Source organism: Astyanax mexicanus, chromosome 8 (genome assembly GCF_023375975.1).
Source record: "Astyanax mexicanus isolate ESR-SI-001 chromosome 8, AstMex3_surface, whole genome shotgun sequence".
Taxonomy (NCBI): domain Eukaryota; kingdom Metazoa; phylum Chordata; class Actinopteri; order Characiformes; family Acestrorhamphidae; genus Astyanax; species Astyanax mexicanus.
In genome coordinates, this window is record NC_064415.1 from 5769592 (window position 1) to 5792541 (window position 22950).

General features: G+C 37.6%; 1 protein-coding gene across 1 annotated transcript; it reads left to right on the forward strand.

Annotated features, from left to right (window-relative positions):
* Positions 1-3386: 3386 nt before the first annotated feature.
* LOC125780493 (zinc finger protein 501-like) lies at positions 3387-6750 on the forward strand. Its single transcript, XM_049482731.1, has one exon. The coding sequence runs from the start codon at positions 3767-3769 to the stop codon at positions 5084-5086; it is 1320 nt and encodes a 439-aa protein (XP_049338688.1). The 5' UTR covers positions 3387-3766; the 3' UTR covers positions 5087-6750.
* Positions 6751-22950: the final 16200 nt, after the last annotated feature.

Below are 22950 nucleotides of genomic sequence, written 5' to 3' on the forward strand. Positions count from 1 at the left end.
AATGGCCCGCGGGCCGTAGTTTGGACACCCCTGATCTATCTTTTTTTGCAGTAATATAGAGAATTGTATAATTCTGTATTTCTCCAGTCCAGGTGGGGGGCTGTTTCTGAGGTTTGTCTGGTTCTTCAGTTCAGCCAATGAGAGCAGTGATTCCACACGGAGTCTCAGAGTCTCAGATCTGCAGCCTGAAGGTAAAACCAGCCTGTTCTTCAGTTTATTCCTCATTAGTCTCTCTTTCTCTCTCTCTGTTCCAGACTCTGCTGAGTGAGGAGTAGCTGAGACTGTCCACAGTACAGCAGCCTTATATCTACAGCTAGCTTTAGCACATTAGCTTTCTCCTTCAGACTGTCCACACTACAATATATGTTATTATGTTATTTTAATCTGCTTTATTTCTTCTACAACTGCCTGTATTGGAATATACTGTAACCCTAATGTTCACTATGTGGACAAAAATATTGGGACAGCTGCTAGTTTCTTGTAAAATCAAGGGTATTAAAAAAGGTTGTAAAGGAGTTTATGTATATCAGGCTGGTGTTCACCTGGAATTAATAAATAGAGGCTGAAGTTTGGCTTAACTGATGTCAGTTTATGGGAACTCAGGTAAAGAACAGGTAGATCCAGGTAATTCGGCTCAGTGTAATATGTCGTTGTTATGAATAGGATCTTCCACAACAGGTGAGATTTAAGACATTGATGTGTAGTCTGCAAGAAGGTAATAATAATAATACCACTAAGTAGGCCTGTCACGATAAGAATTTTTTGTGGATGATATATTGTTCCAGAAATTATTGCGATACACGATGTTGTAATTTTAAGGCTATTAAATGCCACTGACATAATAATAACAGAACTAGGGGTGTCACGATTCTCTAAATCCTCGATTTGATTTCATTTCCAATTTTAGGGTCACGATTTGATTTGATTCTCTATTTTCTTTTTTCTTTTTTTTTACAGCAGAGAGGCCTATGCCAGTTTTAGATTAGTCTATGGTCAGTCATTGGTTTGATTCATCAAATTTACAATGTCTTATTTCAAAAGGTGGGCTTGATATAAGTGATGCAAAGTGATACAAGTGATCTGTAATACACCACGTTAGGCACTAATGGTCAAATTTAAATAATTTAATTAAGATATATATGTAATGCCATCTAGTGGCTTTTTTGGTAGCAGCAGTGTGCGCTATTAAAACAGCAATGTGCAACATAAAATAAGGAAAATACAGGAACACTCATGTACAAAATAATAGAACAATTAGAGCCTTAACAAACTGAACTCTATCCTACTATAACAGATAAACATGAAAAATAAAACTCGGTCTCTGAGAATGAAAAGTTTTTTTCTTTAACAAAGATATATTATTAACTATTAACATATTTGAGGCTAGACAAAACAACTGCTATTTTTATACTTTACATTTTTTTTAAGGAGATGAGAATGTCTACGCGCTGCGCCATTTGTGTAGTGTGCGTATTTGCGTAGCGTGCGTATTTGCGTAGCGTGCGTGCTGCGCCATTTGTGTAGTGTGCGTATTTGCGTAGTGTGCGTATTTGCGTAGCGTGCGTGCTGCGCCATTTGCGTAGTGTGCGTATTTGTGTAGCGTGCGTGCTGCGCCATTTGCGGGAGGGATCGTCGATCCACTTTTTGACTTCGACATGACATAATTTTGATCTATTTCAATAAAATATCGAAATCGTGACGCCCCTAAACAGAACAGTGTGAAAAAGCAATTATACACTTTTTAAAGACAACAACATTTGAGTTTATCATTTATTATAACTAGTCTGGGAATTATATACTGATTTCTTTACCTACTTTACTCCACACTGTGTGTATGTTATGGAGTCACAGTTATTGAAGAATGACTGGCTAAAAAACTCTACACTGTTATACATGAGAAGAAACATACAACTAAACACAGTAGACGATATCAAAGACGATTATCAAATATTATTGAGGTCATGTTCATTGATTGTACAATAAATCGATATTGCAATTATTGTGACAGGCCTACCACTAATACATACAGGCTTAAGGAATAACCCAATCACTAACTAACATATTAATGTTAATAAGAGCAGTCTATACAAGTGCATGAATAAATGCAGCACTTACGTCTACTACTACAACAGTGGAATACACATAGATCATACAATCTAACAAACACAGTACATACAGCTCTAGAAATAATTTAAGAGAGCACTTCAGTTTCTGAATCAGTTTCTCTGATTTTGCTATTTATAGGTTTATGTTTGAGTAAAAGGAACATTGTAGTTTTATTCTATAAACTACAGACAACATTTCTCCCAAATTACAAATAAAAATATTTTCATTTAGAGCATTTATTTGCAGAAAATGAGAAACGGCTGAAATAACAAAAAAGATGCAGAGCTTTCAGACCTCAAATAATGGAAAGAAAACCAGTTCATATTCATAAAGTTTTAAGAGTTCAGAAATCAATATTTGGTGGAATAACCCTGGTTTTAATCACAGTATTTATGCATCTTGGCTTCATGTTCTCCTCCACCAGTCTTACACACTGCTTTTGGGTAACTTTATGCTGCTTTACTCCTGGTAAAATCAAAGAAACTCATCATTTCCTTCTTCCCCTCTTTTCCTCCTCGATCCCACTATTTCCCTTTGATCTCCTTTAGGGCCTGTCAAAAAATGTAAAAATTTTTTACCTTGAACTTTTATTACTCTATATACATCATTAGTCGCTTTGGACAAAAATGTCTGCGAAATGTTATGTTATTTCATGTAATGTCAATTTTTTGTAAGCTGTAAATATATAAAAAATAGTTGCAACCTAAAATGAAGTGTTGAATTGCAATTCTGTTTGTACAGAATATAAAAATTGCCAGGGAGAGTAAATTCTACAATTTTTAACACTGATATGATACGAGCTACACATACAGAAGTAGTGTGTAACGCAACATGCCAGATATCTCAGAATAGAGTTGTAGAGGTTTCTAATGGTGTCCTGTGATAATCCAGGTAATCAAGTTTAGTGCCACTGTTTGTAGGATCTCATTAATTCTGCATTGTAGATGAGTCTCCTCTTTGGAATGCGACAAAAACACCAAACCCTTTACATCCCACCCCTCCCCTCCTCCCACCCCCAAAAATGCTCAGAACACAGCATAAAGGTGTATATAAAATGTTCAAATACATAAAGATATAAAAAAAATGCATCACATGATACTATGAATAGCAATCACATAGTCACAAGCATTTACCCATATATAATTATATACACAAAATAAAACCATAAAGAAAGAAAGAAAAAAAAGGGCTTGAAGACATGTCACCTTCACACATGATACATTTACACAAGTTTTATCTGCCTTGTATGGTTCTTGACCAGGGACCATACCAAATTGCTAATAACCTAGGCTAGTTAAGCATCACTGCAACTTGTTTGCAATACATATAAATAAGAAAATTACAACAGGGTGTATCAGAGTAAGGACATATTATTGACAAATTCTACAAAAGGAGCCCACGTTTTAGTAAATTTAGCATGGTTGCCACTAGGATTATATCTCATCTTCTCTAGTGGAATCATTGACAGTACTTCTATGACCCATTGTTTGAAAGAAGGGGGTTTCACTGATTTCCACCCTCAGAGAATCAGCCTCTGGGCCATGAAAACACTTTTTAACATACATTTTTGGTTTTCTCTTCCAGGAATGAAGTTTGATGCTACTTCCTGAAGGAAATCTCCAAATACCATAGGAATTGATTCATACTGTCATATGTGAATATGGAATCTATAGAAGGCATCAACAGTCAGAAAACATTTCAGAGCCGAACGCTGATAAACAGAGAGAAAGGAGAGAAGAAGGAGAGGAAGCACCACTGCTCAGAGTGTGGGAAGAGCTTTGTTCAACAAATTCATCTCCGGAGACACCAGCGTGTTCACACCGGAGAGAAGCCGTACGAGTGCTCGCAGTGTGGGAAGAGCTTTGCTCAGAGTGGCTGCCTCACGCGACACCTGAGCATCCACACAGGTGTGAAGCAGTACGAATGCTCGGAGTGCGGGAAGGCTTTTAACCGAGGGAATCATCTCCTGCGACACCTGAGAGTTCATACCGGAGAGAAGCCGTACTTCTGCTCGGAGTGTGGGATGAGTTTTACTCAGCAGAACCATCTGAGAAGACACCAGCACACTCACACTGGAGAGAAGCCGTACGACTGTCCGGAGTGTGGGAGGAGCTTCACCCGGCAAAGCCATCTTCAGCAACACCAGCTCAACCACACTGGTGAAAAACCGTATCAGTGTCCGGAGTGTGGAATGGGTTTTAATCAACAGAATCATCTCCAGCGACACCAGCTCATCCACCTGAACACAAAACCATTCCAATGTCCTAAGTGCGAAATGGACTTTAGTGACCAGAGCAATCTCCAGCAACACCAGCTCATCCACCTGGACTCCAAACCATTCCAATGTCCAAAGTGTGAAATGGACTTTAGTGACCAGAGCAATCTCCAGCAACACCAGCGCACCCACACTGGAGAGAAGCCGTACGACTGTCCAGAGTGTGGGAGGAGCTTCACCCAGCAAAGCCATCTTCAGCAACACCAGCTCAACCACACTGGTGAAAAAACATATCAGTGTCCGGAGTGTGGAATGGGTTTTAATCAACAGAATCATCTCCAGCAACACCAGCTCATCCACCTGAACACAAAACCATTCCAATGTCCAAAGTGCAAAATGGATTTTACTGACCCGAACAATCTCCAGCAACACCAGCTCATCCACCTGGACTCAAAACCATTCCAATGTCCAAAGTGCAAAATGGATTTTACTGACCCGAACAATCTCCAGCAACACCAGCTCATCCACCTGGACTCAAAACCATTCCAATGTCCAAAGTGCGAAATGGACTTTAGTGACCAGAGTCATCTCCAGCGACACCAGTGCATTCACAGAGAAGAAAAGTGCTATGACAGTTCAGACTGTGGTAATGATCTAGAAACACACCAGCATTCTCACACAGAAGAAGAAACGTATAGCTGCACTAAGTGTGGGAGCTGCTTTATAGATGCAGCTCATTTGAAGATACATGTGTGTTACGAATGATTCGGGAATTCATGACCTGAAAGATGTGACTTGTAAAAGTACCGATCTAAAAGTCTACTCGAGCAAAAGTAAAAAAGTACTAAATTTAAAATGTACTTACAGTAAAAGTTACATAGTTACTTTCAATTATTTGATGTAAAAAAGTAAAAACAAATTAAATTGTTTTTAATGAACTATTATTCCACATAGTAATTTGGACCTTTTCAGGCAGTATTTGTTCAGACCACCCCATAAAACAAGTGGCATAGGTTTCTATGCCATTTTTTTTCTTTACTATTAAAAAGTTATGGTAATATAGGAAATATATAATTTTTTAACTTGCCATTGCTGTGCTTTAACTGTTTTTTTTTATTTATTTAAGCAGATTGTTTATTGATAAAAGTACTTACACCAAATGCTTTCTCAGGTTTGTTGTGGAAGTTTTGAAAGCTGCAGCTCTGTCCGGTGGGGCACATTTTGTGTTGCATGAGGAAGTTTTTGCCTCGTTATTCCATGCGTGAGCATCCGTGCCAAATTATTTTAAATTCAGACAATTGTTTTTTTTTCCCCCAGCATTTTATTTTTTAATCAGTAATTGGGAGTTTTCCAATGTAGCAGAATAAATTACTTGTGTCAAAACGTAGTTGAGTAAAAGTAAAATTACCTATTCATTACTTTCCACCTCTGACCTGTGGGAATTTCAGTAAAAAAAGGTTCTGTGAAGTAAGTGTTTATTAGCTCAGTAAAACACATTACAGCATTACAATAAATACAAACAGCAATTTTACAAAAAGCAGAGCTTTTACAGCCCTGTTTTCATTAAAACATCTCCCAATTAGAGATGGGACAGATCCGATACGATATTGGTATCGGGGCCGATATTGACGTAACAGTTCCACAGTTTACCCTGAACCCCCAGCAGTACAGCAGCTTTAGTCTGTGGCTGAATGAGTAAACTTTAGCTGTTTGTCTACAAAAAAGAAGTCTTTGGAAACGCCGAACAGCAAAACGGTACACATAATATTTGTAAAGTCAGCATCCGAGGGGTGAACAGATTAACACCAGCAGTCTGTTAGCCTAGCTAGCACTGAACTGACAGCAGCTGCATTCTGGTGTTGTAAAGGTATTAACTACAGACTGGTGATTAATTTAGTTCGGAAATACAGTTAGCATCGCCAGTTAGCCTTTAGCCATCTCCATTAAGATCTGCAGTCTGTTAGCCTAGCTAGCATTGGGCCGACAGCTGCATTCCGGCATTGTGAATGTAATAAGTAACTAACTCAAGAGAACTACAGCCATAATCCACATCAAATATCAAACCACAGATCCTATCCACTCTAACCAGCTGTAAGAAATCAATCTGTAATTAAAAAACACAAAACAGTGATTAATTCAGTTCGAAAATACAGTTAGCGTTGCCGGTTAGTCGTTAGCTATTGCAGCTAATCCACTACGCTACCTGTCAAAATAAAAGTCTCCTGCCCAACCAGTGCAAAAAAATGTGTCGAGAGCCCTGTATATAATATTTAACGTATTTAACTAAAAAAAATACAAAATTAAAACATTTAATTTAAAGAAGACAACTATTGTGTATTTGCATATAAAGTGTGTCAAATAAATGATTTTGGAATGCATTTACATTAAATGCACTTGTGTGTATACTCCTCAAAGGGCTGTGTGGTCCGTTTCAGCCTCATTATGTAACCTTAATCATAGTACCAAAAATAAATAAACTAAAAAAGACCTTTTTTTTTTGTTTTTGTATCGGTTTCGGCAGTTTTATATCGGAATCGGATCAGAGCTGAAAAAAGTGTCTTTCCATCACTACTCCTAATCTCTCCTCTTAATCTGAGTTTAATAGAGTTATTTCTAGTTCTCATCATATTAATCAACACCTGGTTTGGTAAGTTGCTGGTAAATGTGGTAAATCAGGTGAGCTGCTGACGGAACTGAACATATATATACACATGCTGGCTGAGGAGCATCCAGGAGAAATCTGGAATCTCTACACTTTGTTCTTCAGCTTCAGGCTCAAAGGATATAACATCATAATTACGTTTTAATGTATGTGTGTTTATTTGCATCTGTTCAAATAATATGTGGTGTTTTTTTTTTCAGGTAAAAACACTGATATTGCTGAGATAAATGGATTAGTGGATTAGTAATTTGCTTTGCTGCCTGAAACTTTTACACAGTGCTGTACGTGTACTGGACCCACGAGACATTTTAGATGCGTAGCGGAGCGGACTCGAGCCTAGCCTAGCCTAGCCATTTTAACCTAGCCTAGCCTAGCCTATCTGGCTACGTGCCTGTGTGATTACGTCATCACGCACTGACGTAGCCCAGCTACGGTGGCTGATTGTGTCCAGCGAGCTGACGCCAGTGAAAACGCCTGTCCGTGACAGATTCTGTAAATAATACATATCGCTATACCACAAAAGTGATATCACCATTATTGAAACATTTCTTATCGCGATAAATACCGATATCGAATTATTGTCCAGGCCTATAATACAATATAAATACAGAATATAATACAGAATTAATCACGGAAATAATGACGTCTCTGGTGCTGAAGGTGCTGAACTGTAAGCAGAAACCACTTAAAGAAGCTCTTTCAGAATAACGAGGGTTACTAGTTCATTTGCGAGTAAGTTTAGAAGTACTTTAGTTACGTAAAAGTTTGGTCTTCAATAAACTATCAGTCTTAAGTAAGAGTTTATGAAGTTTCTAGTGTTATGAAGCTTTTGGGAAACCCACCCCGGAGCCGCAAACAAATGACAAATAAAACATCTATAATTTGGGTAAAAAAATTATTAAAGATAATTTAATAATAATATAATTAAATAATGAATTAAAATAAATGTTTATATTTGGCAAAAGAGTTTGCTGGACACCTGTTTTAACGTGACTTCAAAAACCTTACAAGAAAAAAAGACTACAAATCCTTTTTAGTCTTTAAAGTTATGAACCAGTGTTTTATAGTATTATAATATAATATGAAATAATATGAAAAACACAGAAGCGTATGGCTGCCAAAGTCTAAGACACTAAGATTTCCTTGTGATTTAAGCCAAGTGTAAAATAGAATTATAATAATTCAATTAACTGCAACATTTAGTCCGAGAAATGCTGTAGTGTAGACGCACATAAACCTTCTCATAATTACGAGATATTTACTTCATAATTACAACCTAGTATGTCGTTTAAACAACATAATAACTCATAAAAACGAGATACTTTCTCATAGTTACGACATACTATGTTGTTTTACTGGCAGAAAAACTCGTAAAAACGAGATTTCTTGTTTCTTGTTATAAGGACATGTCATGTTAAAGATTTTTTTTTAAAGTATAAGTGGTAACAATACGGTTCCGTAAAAAATACGTTTAATTAATTTAATAATTTAAAGTATCTGGTAATTTCCAGATTACAATCAAAATAAAACGATTTATAACTCAATTATGTAACCGCCATTTTATGGACGTTTTATAAACATGTTTAATATCCAAATGTGTTTTTTTTTACTGTAAAATATCCATAATAATATAACTGCTGTCCTGTTAGTTCATTCATCCTGCTGTTGTTTTCTTTGGTTGATGCTTTTATTCTATGGATGTATTGGTAAATAACATTCTAGTGTTTTGTAGTATTAATTCCATAAAAAAAGTATAAATGTATATATATATACTGTGTACATACATTTATACTTTTTTTATGGAATTAATACTACAAAACACTAGAATGTTATTTACCAATACATCCATAGAATAAAAGCATCAACCAAAGAAAACAACAGCAGGATGAATGAACTAACAGGACAGCAGTTATATTATTATGGATATTTTACAGTAAAAAAAAACACATTTGGATATTAAACATGTTTATAAAACGTCCATAAAATGGCGGTTACATAATTGATTACATATACATGTGTGTACATATACATATATATATATATGCGTGTGTGTGTGTATATATACATATATATATGCTGTGTTTGTGTGTGTGTGTATATATATATACACACACACACAAACACACGCATATATATATGTATATATACACACGCATACATATATATGTATATATACACACACGCATATATATATATATGTATATGTACACACATGTATATGTACAAACACACACACACGCATATATATATATATATATATATATATATATATATATATATATATATATATATACAAACACACACACACAGACACACAAGCCGCTCTCTCTCTCCCTCACGCGCGCGCGCGCACTCGCGCCCAGCTGCGGTGAAGACGTCATCGCCCGCGCTCCCGCTCTCTGCGCGCGATGACGTCACCAGCCCCGGGTTATAAATAGAAGAGAGCGTTCTTTGAACCAGACAACTCTTTAGAACGCGGACGTCATGGCAGACGCTGCACAGCGTGAGGAGCGGGAGGGGCCGTTCGGCGGTTCGGCCCCGTCTTTGGAGTCCGAAAGCCCGCAGGAGCGAATAGCAGCGCGCCGCCTGCGAATAGCTGCACGGAAGGAGGCGGAGAAACGGCTAGAGCTCGGAATAGGAGCTCAGCCGCAGGTCGAGAAGAAGGAGGAGGAGCTTCCAGCAGCGTTTCCGGAAACTCGAAAACAGTGGAAACAGAGTCAAAAGAAGATGCTGGAAGACATAGACAAGTACAAAGAGACAATCAGCAGCTTTCAGGTAGAATCAGATGCCAGATTATTAATTAGGAGCTCGGAGATACTGGAGGCACAAAGATTAAGGGAGGAAAAGCTGGAGATCTTGGCAAAATCCGACCTTGAGGATTTAAAGTTAATGGAGGAAAAGTGTGCCGAGGCCACAGCAAAGAATACTCCTCAGGAGTTATTCGAAGCTCTGGAAGATCTAAAGCAGCTCGGCGCGGAGAAGATTGAAGTCAGGAAGAAGGTCATCGAGGATCTGCTGGGGGAGATCAGAGAAGCTGATCTTTCTTATGAGACAGAACTGAAACGAGATGCAGAACAAATTTATCTAATGGTACAAAAGAAGCAGGAGCTGAAGTCGTCTTTCAAAGAGCTGCAGAGAAAAGAGCTGGACCAGATCCAGAGTTCACTTCTAGACGAGGAGAAGGCTTTTTTGTCAAGCAGCTACGAAAAATGGGAGCAAAAGAGGAAGGAGATCCCATACAAACAACAGGAGCAGTTCCTGGAGATGATGAAACAGAAGGAGGAGCATGAGGATCAGCTGGATGAACTGAAAGTGAAGAAAATAAACGAGTTCACCAGGATGAAACGCACTTTAGAGACTCAGGCCGACCTTCTGCAGCTGAAACTAGAAAAGGCCAAGGCCGCTAAATTTCTCAACGATGAAAAATTGGACTTCAGTCGGCAGGTGGTTGGGTTTTGCGAGATGGAAAAGAGCCAAATCAAATCGAAGCAGAAGAGGAAGCTCATAAAACTGTACGACACCCTCAAAGACCTGAAGGCGAAGTGCACCCAAGCGAATAAGCAGTCTCTGGAGGGGAAGAAGGCTCTGACTGATGCTAACAAACAGGCCAGTCAGAAATACAGAGACATGCAGAAGCGCTCGAGGGACTTTGCAGCAAATGCTGCCAAAACACACCAGGAGATGCGGCAGATGCTGGAAGAGGAGGCCATGGATCTGATCCAAAGGGCTCTGAGCTTAGACCAACAGATCCAGGCACATATTATAGATCTGGATTGGGTTCCCCCACCAATGCCATTTAAGGCGAGGTCTCCATACCAGCCCCAGCAGACAGAAGCAGCAGAAAGCAGCACCTCAAAGTCTGCAAGAACAGCAGTGGACCCTGAGACAGAACAGAGAGTGCTGCAACTGCTCTGTGAAGAGGCGAGCTTCCTGCTAGACCCTGATCTCCTGCAGCTGCTCTCTTGTATGCCAAAGCAGGAGCAGACTTTTATAAAGATAGAGCTCATCTGTTTCGCATTGGGGATTGAGAAAATAGAGGATCTGCATGGACTAGTAGAGTTCTTTGTAGAATATAAACAGCGGGAAAAGATGGGCTCGTCCGACATCGTCCGTCCTGATCAGGTAGTGAAGGTTCTTAAAGCCTTCACAGCCCAGTACAGCAAGAGGCGTCAAGTCTCTAGGAGCGAGGACGCGGTGACCCGGGGCAGGAGGGCTGATGACTCAGGAGACTGGGAGAGCACCGCCAACATCCTCCCTGAGTCCAAATTCAGAATATGGGATATCCTGGAAGATGCTCTCAAGCAGTACCTCAGTGTGCTGACTGTTAGATTCCAGACCCTGGCTGAAACCCGGCAGCTCAAACAGGAGATCACAAAGCTCCGGGCACTCCTGCAGACATACTGAAAACCAATCAATAATAATAATTATTACATTAATAATATAAAAATAGGCAATCAATCAATTAATGATTGCACAAAAAAATAAAAATAAAAATAAATAAAAAAAGATAAAGGGGGAGAGGGGGGGGCAGTAGGCAAATAGGAAGAGGCAGTGGACATGGGGGGGGGGGGTGGCATAAAGCAGTGTCTATTGTCCTCTCTTTTTCCTGTGCACATGCATTCAGGCACAAAAGCACATAACGATTAAATGATAATAGCTGCTATAGGAATAAGGCAGTGGCAGACAGTGCATATAGAACTAATTGGGAATTGTTCAAATATGAATCAGGTAAGTATGCATCAGGGGGAGTGGTCTAATGGCCAAATTAGGCAAATTATAGGAGGGTAAAATTATTTCTAGGGTTTTATTTTTAACTTTGGGAGCATATAACATCTGTGTGTCTTCTAAGTGAAAAGGAAAAAGCTAAACTGAAAACTCTGCAACATAAGCCAGATAAACTCTTTTTTTATATATCTCAGTTAGGGATGTGCCATATCATATTGAATGCAGTAATAACATTAAATTTTCATTTTGTTGTGATAGTGTAATCTAGTAATCACAATCATTCCAAGAAATATTGTGATATTATTTAAGGGGCCATATCACCTACCCCTAGAAGGCAATAAATCAGTCAATCAATCAAAGGTCCAGTGGCCTAACGGATAAGGCATCAGCTGCAGAGCTGGGGATTGTGGGTTCAAGTCCCACCTGGGTCTTTTTTGAGAGAAGTGTCTTCAGTATAATCTTTTACTCATTTTTTTCAATTGTGGTTTGATGATAAATGTGAAAATTCTAATAATACACCAATCACCAGCTTTCCTACAAACTCATACAATTAATAAAAACATATTGTGGCGTGGAAAAGGAAGGAAGACCCGTGAGACTCATGCTGAGTGCTCAATAGCTCCTTTATTGAACAGGCTTGCCACTCACTTACAGTCTTTAACAAGACTAGGAGAGCTAAAACCATAACCACAGAGCTCAAATAGCCCAAAGGCCACCAACCCAGCTGTGTGTCTCCCAGATGGCAGATCCAGAGTGGTGCCCACCCTCTCTGCATAACCCCTCCCAAGGGAGATGCCCCACCCCTGTCATCCTCGCACACAGGAGAACAGAAACATACCTGCAGGCAGCCACACACACAACCCAGAGCCACCACAATATACTATTCCTTCTTAACAATGCATTTAGTCTTAAAGGAGAATTCTGTTCTAAAATTGACTTTTGTTGTAGTAAAACATGATAAAAAGGACTTACCTTTGATAAATAGCACACCTTTTTAACAGTTTCTCTAAACACCCTTCAGGCTGGGTCATTATTTGGGCATAATTTGCCACAATAAATCACTTTTTCCACCGTAATCCAGCTCAAAGTAGCTCCACACCTTACACCTTGCTGGAATCCAGAGAGCCCTGACATTTAAAATGAGGCATTAATAACTTAAAAAGTGCTTAAAAAAACACCAAAAAAAAAAAAAAAAAACAGCTCAATGCTGGGGGCTGTATATCCTATCATAGGCAACAGATGACATTAGGCCCAGTGCTGATAGGTTCATGTTAAAGTATCTGATCCAGAGAGTCCTAATCTATTGGAACTGCTCATCTACAAGGACCAAACACGAAGATAAATGCATTTATTAGAAAGGGTGTCCATGAATATTTGGACAAATTGTGTTTAACCCTTGTGGGGTGTTCGGGTCTGTGGGACCCGTTTTAATTTTTCATCAAATGACACTAAAAAAATATTTTTTCTAACTCAAACTCATTGGCATTGGCTCATTTTTTGTGAAAAACATATATCAAAACACATTTTCGATAAACACACACTGTACACCCCCCTCCCACCCCCCTACACATTTATATTACATACAGTATGTTTGGCCAAGGGCTAATAAACATTGCTTCATTTGTAAATTTGAAACTAAACACATTTTCTACTCATATCTTGAGTTTAATTCATTTTCTTTTACATTTTATTAAAAAACTAATATAAAAAAGAGTAGCACTTTTTTAAAAGAAATGTAACATAAGAAAGGTAAAGGGCAAATTTTAACCATGTAAGCTGTTTATATTGCTTGCAATTTAGGTGAAGCAAGCATGTGTAAAGCATTTTAATGTAAAAATGCTTAATTTTGCTGGATTAAATACAAGTAACAAAGTAAACAAGTAACAAAAATATGAACACCACACAAGGGTTAAAATAAATTCTTGCATTTTCTTCCAGCAGATGGAGACAAGAAACCTGAAATATCCCATAATATACTGATTCTATCAGCTTCTTCAATGTGAAAAAAAAAACGTTGCATTTGGGTTCAAATAAGAAGAAGCTGAGACTAAACACTAAACTCTCCAATTCAATGATGTCAATGAAACACAACAGTAGTGCCAGGTCTATAAATTATATATCAGGGGTATTTAATTGAATTAATTTTGGTCCAGTTAGAGAACATTTCATTGTCATTTTTAACTTGTGTTTTCATTCAGTGTTGTATCCTGTATACTGAAGAAGCCTATAGTCGTTCTATCAGTGTTTTATTAATGTCATCAACAACTAAAAGACAAAACAAATTACAAATACTATTCAGTATATTTCAACAATATGTATTGTTTTAAATAGGCCTGTCACAATAATCACATTATCGACATTATCGATATCATACAAAAAATACAATAAACACCATCAATAATTTAACTTATTAAATCACCCCGTCTACTCTAATATAATTAACAATCTGTTTGTAGTTAGTCTTCAGGCTAATACTGATACTGATACTTTCACTGCCATTGCTGATATCATATATACAAACTCTTAGCTCCGCCCATTGATGTATTTAGTGTGAGTGAGGCCCCTGTGGGGAGCCACATTTAAAAAAAAAAAAAAATCACATTTATTAACATGTTTAGTCAAAATTAGTCTAAAAAAGGAAAATCAACAGAGGGATGTGGTACATTAGTATGTATTTGCGTATTATATATAGATTTGTATATAATACACTATATTTAAATCACAGCTGAAAATGATACCAAACAAAAAAAAACTAATAACAGACATTAATGTGCATCAGAATGCTATATTTATTCTATTTGATCTTATTTATATTAGATTCAGGCCTGCCTATCATGATAATTACATAAATGACAAATCGTACAATATATAGAGAAATGTTTGCTAAACTTGGCCTGAATATCAGCTTTGTTTAAAAACAGCAGTTTTAATTTATTTAATATAATTAATGTTAGTATGTTGTATAAAGGTAGTATTTTAATTTTTCTGGTGTGCACATTATTGTTGGACAACGTCTGGGTCCGGATCTGGACCACGGCCCGCCTATTAATGACCTCTGTTCTACATGAACGTCTCTTAATCACTGTGTTGTGCGTTTGAACAGATCATTATCTAAAAAACATACAGATCTTCAGATAGAACCTCTTTTGCTCTTTTATGGAGATATTTAAGTGTGAAGAGCCTTTATATTCTCTCTCTCTCTCTCTCTCTCTCTCTCTATATATATATATATATATATATATATATAGAGAGAGATAGATAGATAGATAGATAGATAGATAGATAGATAGATAGATAGATAGATAGATAGATAGATATTCTATACATCCAGTTGCAGCTATACATAGTACACAAAAGTACAGCTTATATCAGGCCCAAAAAATCCAACCCGGCCCAACCTATAAACTGTTTTTGTGAGCCCGAGCCAATTTAAACCCCACTTTTTTTAAAGAAAGTATTAAAAGCATTAAAACTGAGCTTTTTAAAAATAATTTTCGGGCAAATCTGAGCAAAATCTGTTTAGAATGATGTTAATTAACACTGCAGTACTGAAGAAGCATAAACCCATTATTAAATAAAGTGTTTATAAAGGACCAATCTCCCCGTCTACTCTAATATAATGATATAATATAAAGATTGCTGATATCATATATACAAGCTCTTAGCTCCGCCCACTGATGTATTTAGTGTGAGTGAAGCCCCTGTGGGGAGCCACATTTAATAAAAAAAAAAATCTAATTTATTACCTTGTTTGGTCAAAATTAGTCAAAAAAAAAGGAAAAACAACATTGTAAGAAAAGTATAACGAAAAAAGAGGACAGAGGGATGTGGTACATTAGTATGTATTTGCGTATTATATATAGATATGTATATAATACATTATATTTAAATCACAGCTGAAAATGATACAAAACAGAAAAACAAATAACAGAAAAAAAAAGAATTCAACAGAAAGTTAGAAATCTAGAAATTTTATTTTAATTTAGTTAATAAGACTTTTCAAAATTATTTTCGCCCCCTGATGTATTTAGGGTATTAAATAAAAAAAATCACATTTATTAACTTGTTTAGTCAGAATTAGTCAAAAAAGAAAAATCAACATTGCGGTGCGGTGCATTAGTATGTATTTGCATATTATATATAGATATTTATACAACAGTTAGTTCCGACCTCACAATCTGATTGGTTGAGAAGTGATCTAGCCGTGATGATATTCGTGATAACATCACGGCCTTCTCACACTAAACCTGTATCACTCCGCCGACGCGTTGCCGAGTAACAGTGTATAAACACAGGACACCCGCAGCAGCGTTAGCTTAGCACAGGCTAGCGCTCAGCCGCGGCACGCTCGCCCGCAGCGCTGACTCGTCTTTCGTGGAAAAAAGGGAAAGAAAATCGCTCGGTTAATGCCGTCTGACAGCCAGAACGCTAACCAGGCAGGCTAGGCTAAGCTAAGCTAATGCTGAGCTAAAGCAAGCTACGCTAACCTAACCACAGTCCAGCCAGCTAGCTAAAACCAACACCACCCAGCAAAACAAACAGAAATGCTCTAAAAATGCGCAGCGTTCACCTGAAGACGACTCCACGGAGCAGGAGAGGAGAGTATTAGCGTTATTTCACGCTCCTAACATTAACATCTTCACTTATTATTTTGCTTTCAAGCTAACGTTAGTTAGTCTGTATGAACCATACACCGTTTTGTAGATAAGTTTCAGTTCTGTTACAGTTGTTGTGGAACTACTTTTTGGCGGAAGGCTCAGTCCATATTAAAGCATGTTCAAACTGAATTTCTTAAAGTTCTTTGATTTATTTTCTTTATTCATTTTGTAAAAATAAAATGTTGTATAAAAGCAATAGAACACTCGAGATCGTGTGTTATCACGAATAACATCACGGCTGTGCGACCGAATCACAGACGTGATGTTATTCGTGATAACACACTCCCCCTCGTGTTCTATTGCTTAAATATAAATAAATATATATATATATATATATATATATATATATATATATATATATATATATATATATATATATATATATATATATATATATATATATAATACCCCATATTTAAATGACAGCAAATAAATAACAGACAGTAAAAAAAGTTCAACAGAAATCTAGAAATCTAGAAATTTTAGTTTTATTTAGTTAATGAAACATTAAATATATAATTTCCTATTTACATCTGTAATTGTATCATTACACAAATTGATTCCAGCAGAAAAGTCTTTTTTTTCAAAAATGTGTTTTTAAATTATGAAACAGGTCAGTTAAAAATGAAAATTATTATTTTGGTGATAATATTTAACTTACTGGTCCATCCACAGCCCGTACACAGGTCTAAAAAAATCATATATTACAGTAGGAAATAAAAAAATAAAGAAGCAGGGGACGCTTCATCCCTCCAGCAAGGTTGTGTTTACTCTTCTGCTGCTCTTTTTGCCTCAGTGAGCAAATAGTTGCTGTTCTGCTGCCCACGGCTTCCACAGGTAACATCCATGCAGAGATGATTCGTGGTAATTTTTTTGACTTTATTATATTTTGATTTTAGATATTACATTTAAATTTAGATATGTCTAAATTTAATGATGAATAAACCAATAGAAATGCTTTAAAACTACTTGAAATACACAAAGAAGAGAGTGTTGGATTGCAATTCTATTTGTAAGAAAGATATAGTAACAGTTTTACAGCAACAATAAATGATTAAACATTAAGGGCCTTATCTTTCACTCTGCACAAGATGCGTTGCGATGCTCAATGCTGGCTTACAACCCATCAACAGTATTTTCAAGCCTTAAAGCGACTGGGTTCTGATACATCAGCTCACAGACACAGCCCTGTACTGATCCACATCACCCTAGGAGTGATGAGGAGAAAGAGCACCATCTAGTGTACCCACCCAGAGAGAGAGCAAGGCCAACTGTGCTTTCTTTAGACCACTCGGGGCCCCTTATGCTAAAAACATTTAATAAATGCTGGAAATCAGATTTTCCTTTCCCTCCTTTTACTCTATTATTTAATCAATTAATTGGAAGAAAAAAAAAAGATAGATTAATTGATTATCAAAATCATCGATAGTTGCTGTACTACTATAGTCTGTCACTGCTTTTCCACTCTTATGTGAAGATGAATTACTGGGAAAGCAGCTCTGTAGAGAATAATTCAGTCCTTGCTCTATTAATAACTAATTAGAGAGTTCCTGATTCCAGAGCAAAGAAATGAAAAAAAATGAATCTTTTCTTTATTGTCAGTTTTTTTCCGTTTTGCATTTTGCAAGCTGGATTATAACATCATATATGTGTTACAAGGCACAATAAAGGACAAATCTGAATATTTCGAGATTCAAGGTCAGTGTGACGTTTATTAATTTAATTTTTTTTTTTAATGTAGTGCAGTGTGCTAGAAATAAGTTTTATCCATGGTCAGTTGTGTAATGTTTAGCAGTTTAACTTTCTGACTGTGTCAAGCTAAATTCGAAATGAAGAAGAAATGGGTTTTCATCTAATTTTTCATTTCATTTTACACTTTCGGAAACAGAATTTTAAGAAAAATGAAAAGTTAAATTTTTTTCACTCAATTTTTTTATTTGTCCATCTCCAGATTGTGCATCTTGTAACACAAATCTGATGGTATAATCCAACTTGGAAAATGCAAAAATTTAAAAATCAGAAAATAAAAGATTATTTTTTAAATTTTCCTGAAATTACGATTGTTAGGGGCAGAGATTGAAAAACTAAGATTGGTAAAAAGGATTTTTTATTTCTAATTTCAAATGGAAAACTTATTGCTTGTACACTGCATTACATAAAAAATTAAATAATGAGTTTTTACATCTAATTTTCTATTTTTGCATTTAAATTTTGCATTTAAAATTAAATTAATAAACGTTACACTGAGCATTCAACTTTTTCTTGAATTTTTTCTTGAAATTCTGTTTGGGAAAAGGCTAAAACGAATAAATAAATGATTAAAAAATTGGATGAAAACCTATTTCTTCTTTATTTTCGAACTTAGCTTGATAAAGTCAGAAAATGAATCTCTAAACGTTACACTGACTCCTCACCATCTCCTCTCTCTGCTCTCCATTTTCAGATTGGGTTTTATTTTTTTTTATTTTCCTCTGTATAAAAGCAGAAATAGGTTTGGTTTATTTCTGTACAGTAGCCCCTATTGTTCTGCTCATGCCTCTGCGCTCCCTAATCCTCCACAGCCCCCCCCCCCCCCCCCCCCCCAGTAATCCCATCATTCACCATTTAGCTCAGAGGAAGAAGACACACATTATGGAAATTGCATTGTTTTCCAATAACAAAATAATATTCTTTTTTTGGCATGCTTTTGTGCTTTAGGATCATTCTGACTGTACTAAAAGCTTCGGCTGTGGTTTCTGTTCCCCTATTGGTCAGCGTGGGGTCGGCTGCGGACGGCGGGTCAATAGAGCAGCCGGTGGTTTAGGGTTTCAGCTACACTGATATTACTGTAATGGATAAAACTCAACCCTGTTAGAAAGCTTTTTATATGTATTGGTTTTTAATGTATATGTTTGCCTATAATACACATACACTGTGTTCCAAATTATTATGCAAATTTGACTTAAGTGTCATAAAGATATATTTTTTTGTTTCTCAATTAAACTCAGGGATCTTTGGATCACTGAAATCACTGACACCTGTGATAGTTAGTTTGCCAGGTGAGCCCAATTAAACGAAAACTACTTAACAAACTACTTAATAGGATGTTCCACATTATTGAGCAGGCTACAGGTTTCAAGCAACATGGGACAGAACTTTGAGAAACGCTCTGCTGTAGAAAAGCAGCATATTCATATTTTATTTTACTTTATATTTTACATTCTTTAAAGTAGCACCTCAGATGCACATCTTGGCTGGATTGTCTCAGTCATCTTTATGAGGTAGAGTCAGCTGGAATTCAGGCTTTCAGTTAACAGCTGTGCTGAATTCCTTGTCTCTTAATAAAGTGTTTGAGAGCATCAGTTAAAGTAAAGTAGTGAAGAGGTAGAGTTACAGGTATACAGTGAATAGTGAATATTTGAGTAATGTTCTAATCCAGATTATGAGAAGCAAGAACTACTCAACTAAATAAAGATAAAATGAAGATCAGTCAATCTGAAAAGAAGATGAAACTGGCACTCATCAGGATCGCCCCAGGAAAGGAAGAGCAAGAGTTCCCTCTGTTGTACAGGATTAGTTCATCAGAGTTACCAGCCTCAGAAATCACACGAGAGAGAAAGTATTTTGGTAGGAAAATGTGATATATTGTGATGTTGTTTTAGTTCCATATCGCCCACCTCTACAGACCACCCAAACTCGGCCCTGAGCAGTGAATGATGGTGTTTATGATGTGGAGAAGTTTAGCTGATGCTGCACTGAGCGGTGCTGAAGCTGCTGCTGGCTTAGCGTTCTGTCTGCTGATTTAAACCAGGTCACCGTCGCTCACGCGAGTGCAGAGTGTGCAGCCGGAGCGTCCGTTGCGCAATTCCAGCCTTAATTATGTAAGGAAGACGGCAGCGTGCTTCAAAGAGTCAAAAGTTTCCCGGTCCCTCATGAACTCATGCAAATCACCCCTTGTTTTTCCTCAGAACTTCACTGCTAATTGTTCCTCTGGAGGACGCGCCTCTTTGTAGTGATGCCTATAAATGTGTAACATTTACCAAGTTTTAACCAGATTCACTCTGACCTTCACTATTAAACCACGCTTCCCAGAACAATGAAGAAATACTGCAACTTTTAGGATCTTTAGGGGAAAAGGGTTCACAGCTGTGTGTTGTTTGGGTTTATTTTTTATGCATTTTCACTTATTTAAAAGTTATATTTTATATAAGGGTTAGTATCAACCACCAATACAATACCACCACAAATACAATAACTCCTTAAACTGGTGACTAGATAAATATCTAGCTATAAATATATATATATATATATATCATGTTGTAGAATTGCTAGCTAGCAAGGAAATACACAGTAAATCTTGCTGAATTCATCAGGCAACTGGTTAGCTGAAACTGAAGCTTTTCACAAGGTCAAATGGATAATTTGTCTAAGATAGCTCCCAGGCTAGTTATCTGATGAATACAGCAGCTGGCGAATATGGAGGCTCATTATTTTGCATGTTGGGCAGCCTGGCCAGGCCATCGCTATAGCCCGTTAAGCCTGGAGTCGTTACGGGAGTCACTAATGATGCTAACTCGATGCTAACTGGTCATTGGGGTCACTAACAGTGCTTGCTTGACTTTCCAAGCCTGATGCTCCAAGTTGGGTTGCGTGGGTCACTAGTAACGCTATCCTGACACTCCAAGTCTGGTTGTCTGTGTCACTAAAGTTTCTAGTCTGATGCTCCAAGCCTGGTCAGTAGGGTTGCTAACAGCGCTAGCCTGTTGCTCCAAGCCCGATTGCCGGGGTCACTAATGACGCTTGCCTGGTGCTCCAAGCCTGGTTACCTGCTTCACTAATATTTCTATTCCGATGCTCTAAGCCTGGTCAATGGGGTCGCTAACAGCACTAGCTTGACTCTCCAAGCTCGGTTGCTGGGGTCGCTAACGACGCTAACCTAACGCTCCAAGCCCGATTGCTGGGGTCATTAAAACGCTAGCTTGATGCTCCAAGCCCAGTTTCCAGGGTCACTAACAACGCTAGCCTGGTGCTCCAAGCCTTAAGCTTTAAGCTTGGTTGCGGAGGTCACTAACAATGCTAGCCTGGTGCTCCAGGCCCGGTCGCCTGCATCGCTAATTTTGCTAATCCGACGCTCCAAGCCTGGTCAGTGAGGTCGCTAAAAGCACTAACTTGACTAAGTAAGCCCAGTTCCTGGGATGGCTAACAACACAAGCCCGCCGCTCTAAGCCTGCTAGCGAGGGTCACTAACAATGCTACTCTGATGCTCCAAGCCATTGTTGCTTACGTCACTAATGTTGCTAGTCTGGCGCTCCAAACTGCGTAGCCAGATTCACTAACGGTGCTAGCTTGATACTCCAAGCCTGGTTGCTGCGGTTGCTAACAATGATAGCTTGATGCTCCAAGGCCGCTAATCGCATTATCTCAAAGCTTTAAGCCTGGTTGCCGGAGGCTGTAACTGTGATAGCCCAACGCTCCAAGCCCAGTCACTGGAGGCGCTAACAATGCTAGCCAGATGCTCCAAGCCTGGTTGTTAGGGTTGCTAGCAGTACTAGCCCCATGTTTCCATCAAATTATTAATCTGCAGGTATTAATGTTCTAATTACATTTAGTTTGAGATTTGAAATACACAATTGCCACCTTTCTTGCTTGCATCAAGTTTAATGACTAAAACTCCCAGAACCCCCTTTTTTCCATAAACCTAGCCCTGTGTCTGAAGGATTATGAGGCTAAAAGCTAACAGCTAATGACGACACATGTTAACACTGAATGCTAATTTTCCCTTAAATTGTCCAGTCCAGAAATAAGTGAAAATAAAAAGTGATTAGGCTGTAAATTATGATTTATTTGTTCAGTTTAAAAATAATAATATATAAATTTGATAAAGAGTCATACGAATTAAACTTTTGTGCAAGGTTTAAGGGCCATAAGGAACAGTACTCTGATAATGATCTGTAAGAGTTTTCTGCAGTGCAGAGCAGCTACAGGAACTACCGCAGACGGCTGGTGATGACGAGCAGATATAAGAGCAGAACAAAGTGAATCCTTTATGCTCTTGTTTGGTTTTTCATCATCAGATCTGTTTTGTTCTTCATAACATCAGAAGGCTGTTATTGTAGCCCTGATGGCTAATCTTCACATCAGCATCAGCGCCGGGCTGGTAATATTACAACAGGATGAACCTGAGACTGATACCTCAAGACAGGAAGAGTGAAAGCCTGAGATATACAGAGATATACAGAGATATACAGCGTCAGAGAAACCACACAGAATAGTAACACATACCTGTAGATGGCCAGACTCCCATTATATATGCGTGAACCAGAAGTCACCTTAAAGCTGTGTAGGTGCTCATAGTGGAATACAAAATAACAACATGTCATTAATTGTTCATTGTATTCATCAATGGAATAATCATATGTTTTATGTATTTAAGGTCTGCATATATTGCAGTAATCTCTAATTTCATTGTGTCAGGAAATACCCAGGCAGGGAGACGAGGAGACGGACGCAAGTGCAGGTAGGGTGAAATCAATAAATAATAATTTAATAAATAAATAACAAGTAAACAAGGAACAAGTAAACACGAAAACATAAAACAGGGAGAT

Bases quoted from the DNA above. Each gene is read 5' to 3' on its own strand.
- LOC125780493 (XM_049482731.1), top strand. From the start codon at position 3,767: ATGGAATCTATAGAAGGCATCAACAGTCAGAAAACATTTCAGAGCCGA.